The sequence below is a fragment of the Rhinolophus sinicus genome, chromosome 16 (assembly GCF_057876585.1).
Source record: "Rhinolophus sinicus isolate RSI-liver-muscle chromosome 16, RSI-T2T, whole genome shotgun sequence".
In the NCBI taxonomy this organism is placed as follows: Eukaryota; Metazoa; Chordata; class Mammalia; order Chiroptera; family Rhinolophidae; genus Rhinolophus; species Rhinolophus sinicus.
In genome coordinates this window covers 191255744-191269320 of record NC_142516.1, presented here as the reverse complement: position 1 = coordinate 191269320, position 13577 = coordinate 191255744, and the positions used below count along the sequence as shown (strand labels likewise).

Below are 13577 nucleotides of genomic sequence, written 5' to 3'. Positions count from 1 at the left end.
CACTGTCTGGAGCAACCTAGTGCTGAAGTGGGAAATGGTTTTGAAAGTGTGAACTCGCGTCCCAAAGGCAAGACCCCACAGAAGGAAGGGAGCTGTTGGCACACATACCGCTGCACGAGGGCAAGTCGCGGTTCCAGGCGGGCTTTCCATCGGCGCCAATCACACATGTGATGGATGAGGGCTCCACAATCTTGTAGCCAGAGTCACACTGGTAAGTAACGGTGGAGCCAAGTTTGAAATCTGTCCCAATTCTTGTCCCATTCATAATATTTCCAGGGTCAAAACATGCTTCTCGCGGTTTCTCTGTAGAAGAAATGAGTGCAAACTCCATGAGGGCAGGGATCTTAATTTGTTTGTTTGTTTGTTTGCTTATTATTTGAATGCCTAGAACATGGCCAGACATATGAGAAATGCTCACAATACATTTATTGATTGATTAATGACTAAGTTGCTAATTATCAAGTCAACAACTACGTGTACTAGAAATAATTATCACAATAATTATAAAATCAATAATTAAGTATAGAAAAGTAGGAAATTTTTAAATAATAAAGTTGTATTTCTTAGTTTTCAAACCACATTTTACTACAGAATTGATGTTGAATTACTTTCATCTTGGTAACAAAATTGCAGCATTATATTGTTATACATCTACCTTTTTTTTTTTTTTTACTTTGGATTTTAGCACTGAACCAAAGAAACTGACTATGGGAACCCTGAGGTTCATTTTCTGACTTTTGTCCTTAAACCACAGTGATGTGGATGCCGACGCTTAGGGAGACCTGGCCGAGTCTGACTTCCCCAGAGGAGACTGGTTTCATCTGCTTCATTCAAGTCAGACAAGCACTTTCTTGTGTAGTAATAACAGATGGTTTGAAAAGGTGCTATGGGGAGAAGGCCTGACTTCCACTCCCCTCACCGAGGCCCAGCGAACACGAAACTCTGCAGAAAACGAGCATTTACTGTTCAATGAGAGTCCAACACCACATCTGGAATGTACTGATTACCCAGCAATTCTGTCTTCATTGTAACAGCTGCTCAGTGAATTGCGGGCCTATTGTGTGTCAGGCACACTGTGTGCTTCATTGTAATCACTACACCTCAGCCAGGCAAGCATGGCATCCAGCCCATGTTAACGCTGAGACGCTGAAAACCAGAGAAGTTAAATAACTCAGAGAAAACACACTGCAGAGACCTTCCCTACTGTGCGGTCACTAACTGCGTATTTCCCTGAATACAAGTACAAAATTACCTTTGCTTCCTCTCAGTCTTGTTGCTATGTAGTTAATTTTAGTCTCTTTACTATTATAAATGTCCTATATCAACAGCCCTTTGGAAACACAGCTAAATGAATGTACACATATTTATGCTACCGTGTTTCCCCGAAAATAAGACCTAGCAGAACCATCAGCTTTAACGTGTCTTTTGGAGCAAAAATTAATATAAGACCTGGTATTATATTATATTATATTATATTATATTATATTATATTATATTATATTATATTATGTAATATTATACCCGGTCTTACTAAAATATTAAATATTAAAATAAGACCTGGTTTTATATTAATTTTTGCTCCAAAAGAGCATTAGAGCTGATGGTCCGGCTAGGTCTTATTTTCGGGAAACATGGTATTTGCATTTCCCTCACTGGCTTGCTCTTTATGCTTTGCCACGTCCCTCACTCCATCACGGTTCCTTGTCACATCAGAAGCCTCTGGGGCCGAATGTACAGATCTGCACGTGATCAGTGCAGAAGCTGTCGGAAATGTCCGTCTTCATTTCTGAGTTTAAAATTCTGAAACCACTACTTGGCGTGCATGCGTGCGTGTAAGTTATGTTATTAATGCCAACACAGACTCAAGGATAACCTGAGCAGATCAAATAAACACATTTCAGCTCTTTTTCTTCGGGTCTGACAATCTTACCCCGACGAAAGTTCACTCACGCCAACTCTTCCATCGGTTGTAGAAAACCCAGTGTTACTCAGGTGCATAAGTATCTCTGGAAAGGCCGAGTGGAAGACTGAACGTCACTTTATTTTTTGGTCGTGGTCCCTGTTTACTCTCCTTCCTGCCTGATGGGGACTGTCCAGCATGGGAGGGGACTCTCCTGGTTGACGGCAGCAGGCAGACAGAGAGCATAAGGAGCAAACGCGCCCTGGAAACCCTTCCCCACACACTCCGTCCCCCTAGGAGTGGGAATGCAGGTAGGAGAGGACAGAAGCACGAGCTGTGTGGGCCCCGCAGGAAGGAAAAGGGGCCTAGCTTGCTGCGGTTACTCTCTCTGTTCCACTATGTCTTTAGTGATCTATGTATCCGCATTAGCCAGAGACCTCTGGCATTCGTTGACTTACTCTATCACAATAACCTTATACTATGTGTTTTACATACTTGGGTTAAAATGCAACAGATGTAAGTAAATATCACATATTATATATGGATACATGCTCCATTTTAACCCATTTATAGAAATGTATGCAAATGGTATACACGTTTATGTATAGTAACATGTGCATATCATATAGTACAGTTATGCAAAATTATAATATAGAGAATTATGCACAGCAATATTTTTATGTAAAACCTCTTTGCAGGCTCTCTATCTGACTATGGTTAGTCTCTCAGCAGGACTCGTGTGTTATGTTGGGCCCAGGACTCACTAATAGCTCTACTGAAAACCTGTTTGGATATTTCAAAGGGTAGGTGACATTCTGAAAGTTCTTTGTAGGCGCCTTAAAGCCCACCCAGAGCATGCGACATCTGTTTTAGGCAAATCAGGAACACACACACACAACTGCCGGCCCCAGAGGTTGTGCCAAGCTGTGCCCTCCTCTGTCACCAGCAGAATGCACTGAGCATCTCATGACAGAAGCGCCAGGCTGGGCACATTTTTCCTTTTATAAAATCATGAGAACTCGCCGGGCTATGCCTGTGGTACTGCCTACTGCCTCGTCGGCCTTGCGATCATTTTTTGTTATAAGTCTCTTTCGCTTCATTTACTGTTGGGTTGAATGTCACCTACGTGATCTTCTGCTCTGTCGCTCATCTTGATTTCCGATAGCGAGACTGTGAAATCCCTCCCAATGAACTGCATCTAATCTTCTGTTCCATGCAGCCAGCTATCACTCCAGGATGTGTGGTGATAAATCACCGGTACGTTTGTGCATGTAATTTGTCACGTGCTAATGAGAGGACTTCATAACATGCTGCTCGTGTCCACCCCACTTGATTGTAGCTCAGTATCTGTGCTGGAGGCCGGGGGTTGACCGCCAGGCCTGAGATCCGCACCCGGGAGGACTGCTGGCCCCTCCGCCTTCCGTGCTAGGCCAGGGCTGGCTCTGTGCCGCCTGCTGGTGGAGCAGCCTGGGCTCGTGGGTACAAGGCGCCACGACTGTGGTCTCTCCCTGCCCGCTGCTGGTGTGACTCATTCACAGACTCCACGGGAGAGCTTTTCCAACATTAAGACCTGTAGACCCCATGTATGTGGCTTTCTGGCTCCCAAAGAACCCGGTAGAAAGAGGCCGCTCTCCTTTCCCATCACCAGCCGGGCACAGCGGGCTGTTGACTCACTCAACCAGCGACTCACTTTCTCTGAAAGGTTCTGGAGAGCGCAGGGCTAGCAGGCAGTGGTCAGGCCATTCCCACATTTAGTAAGGTGTGCTCTGTCTTTTGGGGGTTTCTGACTCACTATGGAGTGCGCCCCGCCACGGGGAAGTGCGCCTCGGGGAGGCCTTCCTGAGACACGCGACGGCGTGGGAAGCGCCCCACGGGCTCACGTTAGTTATTGCTGATCAGGGCAGCCCCGCCGGGAGGCACCGGGGCGTCCACGTCGGAGCTGTCTCACGTCGTGTATTTTAATAGCGATCAATCCATCTCGGGATTCAGCTGTTGGGGGGAAACAGGCTAATTTTCTTCTTAAAACCATATGAAGAGGTACAGGTCTGTTAAAGAGCTCACAGAGATGAAACATATTTTACTTTATAATTCCAATAACTAATAACTAATTCAAAGTTTAAATAAAAAGATATACATATTCTCATTATTTTTTAGAAAGTGTTCACTGCTGTGCATTGGTATTTTGTTCGGTCCCTTTCTCTGATTCTTTGTAAATTATTTTGCCTTTTCTTTGTTCACATGAGAAATGGATTTGAAAAATAAATATTTGCTCTCATGGACCCACCAGCAAAATGCTTACTTAGGTGTTTTTTGGTTTGTGTTTGTTTTCTCTGGATGGTAGTCACAGGGGACTCCTGAATGGAGTGGGTGACACGGGTCTGGGGACCCAGCTCCTAATCCAGCTGACGCCTGGGGGGAGGGGACAGGAGGGGACAACAACAGACGTTTTACATTTGAAAATACTGAGGTGAAAACTCAGCTGTTTGGATATACTTAACTGTAGTCACCCTGCAGGAACAGACTAGATGATACTGAAACACATCGTAAAGCAACTCTTACACGTTTCACACCCATCACTGCACAAATCCTAATTTAGTTTAAATGGCCACTTTTTTTTCTCTCAGCAGAAGTGGGTCTGGACCCGTGTCCACTGGACAGACGGGCTCCCTTCCCCAGACCGACCGGCCACGGCCGCACTGCTTGTGTCACACACACAGGCGCGACTTCACGAGGCCGCGCTCGCGGGCACCACCCGTCTCCACATGGACTCGCGGTCACAGTACCTTTAAACTCGATGGCGAAGCCGGACAAGCCCACGGAGGCATCGCTCCGAAACGCCAGGAAAAGGCTGTTGCCGCTGCTCTCGAGTCTCTCCGGGGCCTGGGAGCCCTGGAAACTGCCAATCAGGGGGCTGTTGGAGCCGTCGCCCTCATAGACGTGCAGGAAGTCATAGCTGGGCTCCATGTGGAAGCTGAGAGCAAAGGACACGGGTGTCAGCACCTCGCGGGCAGTCCTCACATCTCCGCGACTGGGAAGCGTCGGCGCAGAGATTTCACTGCTTTTGTTTGATTTTTTAAAGTTAGGACCATTCAAATGATGAATGTAATATAATCAAAATGTCCCCCTGGCAGTGCTTGTAACAAATGCTGTTTCTGTTCTGCGTAATGGCTATCACCTTCCCTCCAGTCGGCAGCATGTTTGGGTGACAAGATGGAGAGTCAGGAGCTTTTACAGCTGTGAGCATGTGCTGTTGCTTAAGTGGCTGCCGTGTGTCTGGAAAATGGAGTGATGAGACGTGAACAGAGGTCGCTCCCTACATCGCCCAGCATTCTGAAGCAGACAGCACGCGGGGACCCTCGAGGACCCCCCATTAGCGCACCCCTGGCGCTGCACTAGGCCACCCTGGGTTATGTCAAGGCCGCACTCACCACTGTGAGGTCCCTGAATGCAGCTGTCCTCACTTACCCATGAGGGACACGTTCCACAACCCCCGTGGATTCCCGAAACCAAGATTAGTACTGAACCCTATATAGACTGTTTTTCCTATATATATGTACCCAGGAGCAAGCTTAAGAGAATAGCAATAACCACAAATAATGGAAAAGAACAACTTTAACACTACACTGTAATAAACGTTATGGGAATGGGGTATCTCTGTAAGAACCAATCCGATCACCAAGACGGCTACTGTGTGACTCACAGGCAGGGGTGGTCTACAGTGTGGTGACACTGGACAAAGGGACAAGTCACGTCCTGGGCAGGTGGGATGGGCCAGGGCAAGAAGCTTCACTACACTACTCAGAGAGATGAGCAACTTAAACCTTATGAATTGTTTACTTCTGGAATTTTCCATTTAATTGTGTACACCTGTTTACTGAAACTGCAGAAACCCAAACCTCAGGTAAGAGGCACTGCTGCATATTTACTGAAGGGAGCCCTGGAGGGGTTCTTAGTCTGTTTATCTGAGAAGTTTCCTGAAGTTAGAAACGAAGGAGTCACAGACTGAAGTGACTAAGTATAAAGCACCAACAGGAATTGTAAGAGCAAACAGAGTTTGGTTGGAACAGTAATTTTATCTGTAATCCTTTGCAGGGATCTTACGACATCTGGTCATGCTGTGCCCGGGTAACTGGCAGAGCCACGGACGTATTGCTATAGATTATTACTGAACACTAGAAATACACTGAAAATAAAAAAAAGCACATGTTCTGACTGTCCCAGGATAACCCCTCCCTGACCCGGCAAACAAAAGTTGCCCATGTCTTAGAAGAAGCGACAGGTGTGTGATTTTCCTGTGACACTATGTCAGCTAATGATTCGTAAAATCTAAGAGTGGAATGAAACGTAAAGGTTTTCTAGTTCAACCTTTTTCCAGAGACACTTACAAAATGAAGTGGAAAATATTTATGCAAACGCCCTTCTATACGACAGGATGTACTTTGGGAGCCTTGATTCCAAGTCATTGAGACACAGTGGAGGGTCAGGAACCCCAACCACAAGGCTCCACGTTCCCTAAAAGGCTTTCACTGTCCATTTACCTTTAATCTCCTGGTTTTAAGGAAAACACTGCTAGAAATGAGCATTAACAAAAACCACAAAGATATCCCAAAACATGGCCAGCAGTTCACCGGCTTTCTGTAATAGCTGAGGGCGTAATAAAATGTTCATCACTTGGTAAATTTATAGCAGTTTGAGTAAATTCAGGAAATGATGGCTGATCAGACTGCTTAAAATTCGGAATCATAGACGTTTAAAATGATACTGACTCAGGTCTCATCAGGAGGAGGAAGTGAAAGGAGGGCCTGGCAACCAGGCCTGGGACACTGATGGAAACATTTCAAGAAAAGGAAACTTGTTCAGCTGGCAGATAAATAAATGTAACTAGGCCGCAGTCCTGGGTCGTCTAAACACCCACTTTTCTATCACTTCAAGTAGTTCAAACATCAGAATATTAAATAAGAAAAGACCTTGGAGTACTAAAAAACAATTATCATATGCCAGATTTTCATAATATGATAGTTCTGTAGAATTTATTTCTATAAAAAAATCATAATATTTGAACTTTCCTCACTGCAAAAAGAAAGCAGCAAAAACCACAAACATGCGGAGATTAAACAACATGCTTTTAAAGAATGACTGGGTCAAAGAAGAAATGTTTGAACTTTTCTCATCTAGCTTGGCAAAAAGGAGACAGCAAATTTTTAAAGACAAATGTCTAGTCATTCAGACTTTAGCAACCCGGTGTGGGGGAGCTTCCACTTCCAAAGTTCTGACGAGTCACGCCCGTGTTAATGATAACAAGTGCAGCCTCTGGGAACGTCGGACAAGATGCACTGTGGAAATGAATTACTATCACACAGTTAGAGAAATATGACACACTGATGAGAAATCACAGTGAGGAAATCTGTGTCACTTTTGATTACTGTTTAAATAGTCTGTAAATTAAGCTTTCTCCTGGGGACACAGTGAGTACAACACAGTATTTAGAGGAAATCCCGCCCCATCACGTGCATCCTCACACAGGGAGAAAGCTCCCAGCAGAAGATGGTCTTTCCATCCTGTCATTTTGCAGCCTGATGCAACCTCTATCACACACAGAGCGAGGCTTCGCGAGACGTAACACGGGAGACACTAGGGAGGGCTAAGGTGTAATTGTTAGGGTGATGCTTACATGCTACTAAAAGGGGGTGCTCGACAAGAGGTGGTACCTTTTGAACATCAAGGCGATCACGAAGTCGGGGTTCACTTTTATTCTCCAGTCGCACTCCTTCCCGGGGGGGTACGGCTGCGGGTAGTTAGGCGACAAAATGACTCCGGCGGGGCCCGTCAGGTTTCCTCCACAGGCAGCTGTCACAGGGGAGGGACGTTTAGGGAGAGAAGGGTGCCGGTCAGTGTGGAAGGATTCTGATTAGTCCCCAGAATCCACCAAAGGGACTACGCGCTGGGTTATGAAACAATGATCCAGGAGATGTTTTAAGACCCTGTATAGTTTTCATATAACTGTTACACATTTTCTGTAATGCCCCACCCCTTGTAGGGAGGATTTTCAAACTGCTGACAAATGAAATTTACTTCCTATAATTTTTATATTTTGCTCTGTTAAAGTGTGCAGATGACCTTAAACCCCCACATTCCTGTAATACACATGATACATATCCAAATACAAAACTTGGGCTGGAAAACAAATCCCCGTCAGCATGATCTTACAGCCCTGTTTATTCTTTTCTTATTTCTTATGGTTCTCAGGGTCTTTGCTTGCTAATTCCAGGAAGCACGCTTCACGCTTACAGCGGTCACCCACGTGTGGCTCACTGTCACATGTCGAAGGCCCAGCTTTGGTCATAGTAAGTGTTCAGGAAGGGTTTGCTGAAAATAAATCCATGTCATTGCATGCACTCCTCACCACCCTCGATAGATGCAGGTCTTGGAATACATTCCCCACATTTCCCCACGAAATGCTGAAACTTGCACCACGTCTGAGTGACAGCCCAGCTCCACAGCCAAAGACAGGCCGAGCTGGATCACTGACCTCTAACACTGTGCTTTGATCACAGTGCTCAGCACACATGTATCAGAAAGCAGCATTTTAGAGGCTGATGAGAAGGTGAGTTTGGTTTTGCAGGCATTGCACTTTCACAAAATGTGTTTCCATTTATATTAGTGCCATCATGATTATGTACTTCAGCGTCCTTAACAGGCAAGCCATGCGTGTTCTTGAACCCGAAACTGTTTAGGGTTGTTTCATGCACTACATTTCTGTTCAAGCTTCCGTCACCTGGGAAGTGCTACGACCCTACGAGATTCGTAAGTATGCACCTTCTGGACACACTCATAAGTATGCACCTTCTGGACACACGTGTGAGTACAGCAGGCTGGGCGTTCCTCACATCAAATGCTATGGCTTGTCGCCAAGTTGTTTTTAAAACATCACCCCAATTAGATTATACTAGTCTCTCAAACTATGTAGCTTCTTTCATATGATTGATCACATATACATTTAGGAAAAAATATAAGTAGAAAAGGAAATACACTAATGGGTCATCTTCTTCCACACACACACACAATGACTTTTTTGTAAATGCTTCACAATTTTCTGTGCTGGACATATATTTGAATACTTACTTAACCTTCCTGAAAAGTTAATTTTCGTAAGAAGAACTATAACAAATTCTAGCAGTTTCTGTCATAATCAGTCTCATCAAAGGAAAACTCTGAATAATATCATAGGAAATCTTTATAATAAATTCTCCAGGTATACGCTCGAGAGTAAGATGATGCAACTTTCACAAAAAATGACTAAAACCTCATGTCCCCTAGGACGCAGCTTAATTTTCATAACTAGGTGGAAAGGACAGTCTAGTGGGCCCTCACAGGACGCCGCCTGTCCCAGAAGCCACCCCCAACTGGGTGAGGCAGCTGGTGCCCAGGCGGGGAAAAAAGGTGCCCAAGGCTCTGAGGAGCTCTACTCCGTGCAGGTTTAGAAAGATGAAAAATGACAGATTCGGGGCACTGGCTGCAGGGTGCTACCAGCAGGAAGAGTTCAAGGATGAGACTCAATATTGATTTAAATGAAACAAAGAAGAGATCTTGTCTATTCGCCCAGATCCCAGGAGGCATTTTCCAATGAGGCTGTTGAAAAGCTTCAAGTGGAATTCAGCAGCCATGTCTTGCTGGCTTTGTTCTCTCTGTTGGTCGTCTACTCTTCATTTTAACTTCATTAGGTTTTAATTGCAGAGCTTGCAAAATATTTTGGATAGGATTAGAATTTAGTATAAAATTCAAGTCAGACACTCTGGAAAATTCTCCAGAGGGAATGGACATAGAGATGCAGTTCATATCAACCCACCATCCCTCATTCGAAATGCGTGGGGTCCTTTCCTGATATGTACGCTAAGACTTTCATCAAGTTGGAGGTGCTACTCTGTAATGAAGCACATCAGTGTTTCTGCATCCAAACCTTTCACATTTCACACCATTAAATGGGAACAATAGTCTGGAAATAGCCACCCTGTAGGTCAGGGCAGGATGTTGCCACCAAATGAAGATTAATTTTTGCTTTTCAGAGCTTTTTAGAGTCTGGACTTGCAGAAAGGGGATTGCAGGTTACATGAGAAAATTAAAACTCTGCAGATTTTTGAGGGACACTTTACTCAGAATTAGAAGGTAGTGAGTGTCCTCTGGTCTGGAGAATCGCTCTTCTCAGACTCAGCTAAAAATGCCCAAAGAGGGTGCCTCCATCCTCGGAGTCCTTTGGGAAGTGAAAAAAGTGAAAAAAGTGAGGTGTCCAAGCAAACAAGAAAAATGAGCAAATGACAAGTTGCTGAAAATATAAGTGACATACAAACAGGTCAGAGAGAGGTTAAGAGATTTTATAAAAAGGTGAGGGAGAGAGAGAACCGCAAATAAGAGGGAAAACTTCATTAATAATGAAAGGGAAAAAAGAAGTTAGCAGGCCACCAATCAGGAAAGAACAAATTCAAAATGCCAAAAAGAATATTAAATTAATAAGAGTTGGAACTCACTATTAACTTAAAATGACAAATAAAACACCAAGGAATCATGGATTTCTGCCCATATTAAATTATGATATTAAGAAATGTCATCTGTATGTGTTTTCTCTTGGTTGGGGGAATAAACACACATGCTGATGGAAATGTCAGTGGGTGCAACCTTTCGGAAAGAGTTTAGCAAATGTTTTTAAAGTCCTAGAAATACATAAGTTTGTAGAAATATGCCATTCACAAGTCACGGATGTGTTTTGCAACAAGAGCGTTCGCTGCCCCAATCTCCTAAAGGGAAATGGTTGGCACAACCTAATTGTACGACAGAAGGGGTCAGTGGACTTGACGTACGTCCATCCAAACAGAGAGACTGTGCAGGCAGGACACCCACTGGTGTTAGGTTGGTGCAAAAGTAATTGAGGTTTTTGCCATTATTTTTAACTTTTTAGGCCGCAATTACTTTTGCACCCATCTAACAGAAATCACATAAAAACACAGAAAGATACTCACCCTGCACTGAGAAGGAAACAGTGCTGTTTACAAAATAATAAGCAGGATGCTACATTTTAAAACATTTACATAAAGTAATTCCGAAGTTTACTCCTGCATGTTTATGTTAATAATAATTGCCTCCAGGTAAAAAGATGTCAGTGTTTATCTCCTCTTTTTATAAAAGTTCTGCAGTAAACACGTATTTTTTTTTTAATAAGGAAAAAGCTGAAAAAAACATTAAATTACATGTGTCCCCAGTAAGCAGAATAGAATTTATGTGAGTGCTGAGTCATGAGCAGCTGATGCCCTAAAGGCCACAGGGGCCCTGAGCTTCATTTCTGGGGGTTGGGGGGGATATGTATGTATATGTGTAGTCATATTGACAATACAATGAAAAGATAATGTTCACTTATTCCCAAATATCCCACTTTTTCTCTGATATGATACTTCTGTGTGTTGGTCTGGTTGCCAACACAGCTGATATACTTAACTGCCTGCAAATCATGTCCGCTTGTTCTTGCTGCTGATACTCAAGGCACATGAAGTTTTACCCTCTTTGCTGAGGACGAGATTCCCAAGTCACTGGTTAAAATTAGGTGACCAAGAGATGAACCAGAAAAAGACTACAGATTCATTGAAAAGCTGGTCCAATTTTACGATTAAGTATTTAAATTAACGTCAACTGAGAATTTTTAAGAGATTGACTGCGAGTTGCATTGCTTTTGAATGTACTTCCCCATGCGCTTACAATCATGCAACACGGAGAATAAATAGTGCCTTTCCTACTTTAAAAACAGGCCAATGGTTTTAAATGATTAGTGCATTGAAAGGTAATTACTCCACTTTAAAAAAGAAACGTGTAGAAATCTGTGGCGTCACCTGATGACTCAGCCTGAAATAAAATGCATGACCTGCTCACACCAGTTAGGAAATGCAAACGCAGCAGAAAGCACTGAAGAAACCCTGGCAGCTCAGCAGCCAGCGCTCACACCCATCCATCTCCAGAATGCAGTAAGGCTCTATGAGGACATGGGAGCTGGACAGAACCACGGCACCCTCCACTGCACTTACGTGACAACCACAGTCATTTAAAGTCACAAATCCCCGTCAAGGTCGCCCTATGCAAAATGGCCCATTACTGCATAGCATTTCGTTACCACTTTCTCTCTTCACAGACTAATTACATTTTATATTTTTTCAAACAGATTATAAAGAGCTACAAATGGAACTGTGACAGTTGATTAAAATAATAAAGTTTAGTAGAGTTTCTTTTAAAAATTAAGATGAAATACTTTAAGTAGGTATTTATGGTAAAATATTTAATTGAATGCACAGTCTGCATGTAATTCCTCTTTTATATAAAACATGCATTCCCCTAAAACCATGTTTGTGATAGAGTACCTTGGATGGTTATTCAAACTAAAGTCTGCAAAACCAATTGTCATCCTTTTAATAAGGTCAAACTATACAACTTCTCGTGAATTTCAGGAACAACTTTCTCCTTTTATCTTCATTTTGACAAAAGCAGTATAATTTCTAGTTTTCAGAATTCTATTAAAATGTAGGGATATTATAGAAAAACCATCTCAAAAGAGAAAGTACTTTTTACTGAGTAGGTTATGCCTAAGGGCAAGTTTCCATATTAAAAATGAGAATAGCACTGGTAATATTATGCATTTTCAGCCACCTAGAATTTTAAATTACAGTGATTTGATGGATCCATATTGTTACAAGATTGGAACTGTTAGATAAATGTCAATTACTGTATGTTAAGTAAACTATTTCTTTTATTTTATCTAATAAAATGAAGTTTACAATAACATTTCAATAGAGCCTCAGAGAACCAGAGGGCATGTAGGAAATCCTTAAGAACTATTCTTGAAGAAATAGAGCATTTACAGAGCGATTTTAATGACAACATGCATTCATCCCTAAATGTGAACTTTCTATTTTCTGTTGCACATTACCTATGCAGGTAGGCGGGTCTGGTTGCCAGAAGAATCGGTTATTCAGTTGCACACATGTGATTTTAGCTTGTCCTTGGAGCTGATACCCAGGGTCACACTGGAAGGTGACAGTATCTCCAGGCTCTCTACTGTCACCGTAGCGCGTGCCATTCTGAGGCATGCCTGGGTCATTGCAGGTGGATGCGACTGATGCTGCAAAGACAAGAGGCCAGCAGGTCATGTGATGGGAACCACGGCAGAACACTCACCTGGCTGCAGGTGCTCACATATGTTCACATATGAACACATGAAGAGACTGTTTTCCTGAGGACACACTAGGTAATAGGCACCTTGATTACGCTTACCTGGAACAGATTCTAGCAAAACCTTGGTGAAAATGCAACCAATCATGGAATGTATTAAGAAGCTGCATCGTGCTAAAGTTAGTACACGCATGTGCGCACACACACACACACACACACACACACACTTTCCCATCTGATTTTCTCGTTATCAACATTTTAATGAAAACACACACCACAATTTGAATGACTTAACTGCAGTGCATCCATCTCAATGAGGCAGGACATGTTCCTTAAGGGCTGTGTCTTCACAGGCGCCGACCAGCTGAGCTGACCAGTTGTCTTGATGATGTAGTGATGCAAGCCAGACGGCAGAGGCTATAGGTCAGTGCTAATGGGACGCCATAGGTCCCACGGCCTTTGCAAAAGTATGAAT

The 13577-nt window shown here is 43.3% G+C and overlaps 1 protein-coding gene across 2 annotated transcripts in view; it reads right to left on the bottom strand.

The window, feature by feature from the left end:
* CSMD1 (CUB and Sushi multiple domains 1) overlaps positions 1 to 13577 on the bottom strand; it is a 1607858-nt gene that overhangs the window by 197105 nt on the left and 1397176 nt on the right. For both annotated transcript variants that reach the window (XM_074329288.2, XM_074329289.2), the window contains exons 27-30: positions 12861 to 13052; positions 7609 to 7747; positions 4684 to 4871; positions 109 to 303 (exon numbers count right to left, since the gene is read on the bottom strand). In XM_074329288.2, coding sequence (XP_074185389.2) covers positions 109 to 303; positions 4684 to 4871; positions 7609 to 7747; positions 12861 to 13052 — 714 coding nt within the window. The remainder of the gene's footprint in view (positions 1 to 108; positions 304 to 4683; positions 4872 to 7608; positions 7748 to 12860; positions 13053 to 13577) is intronic.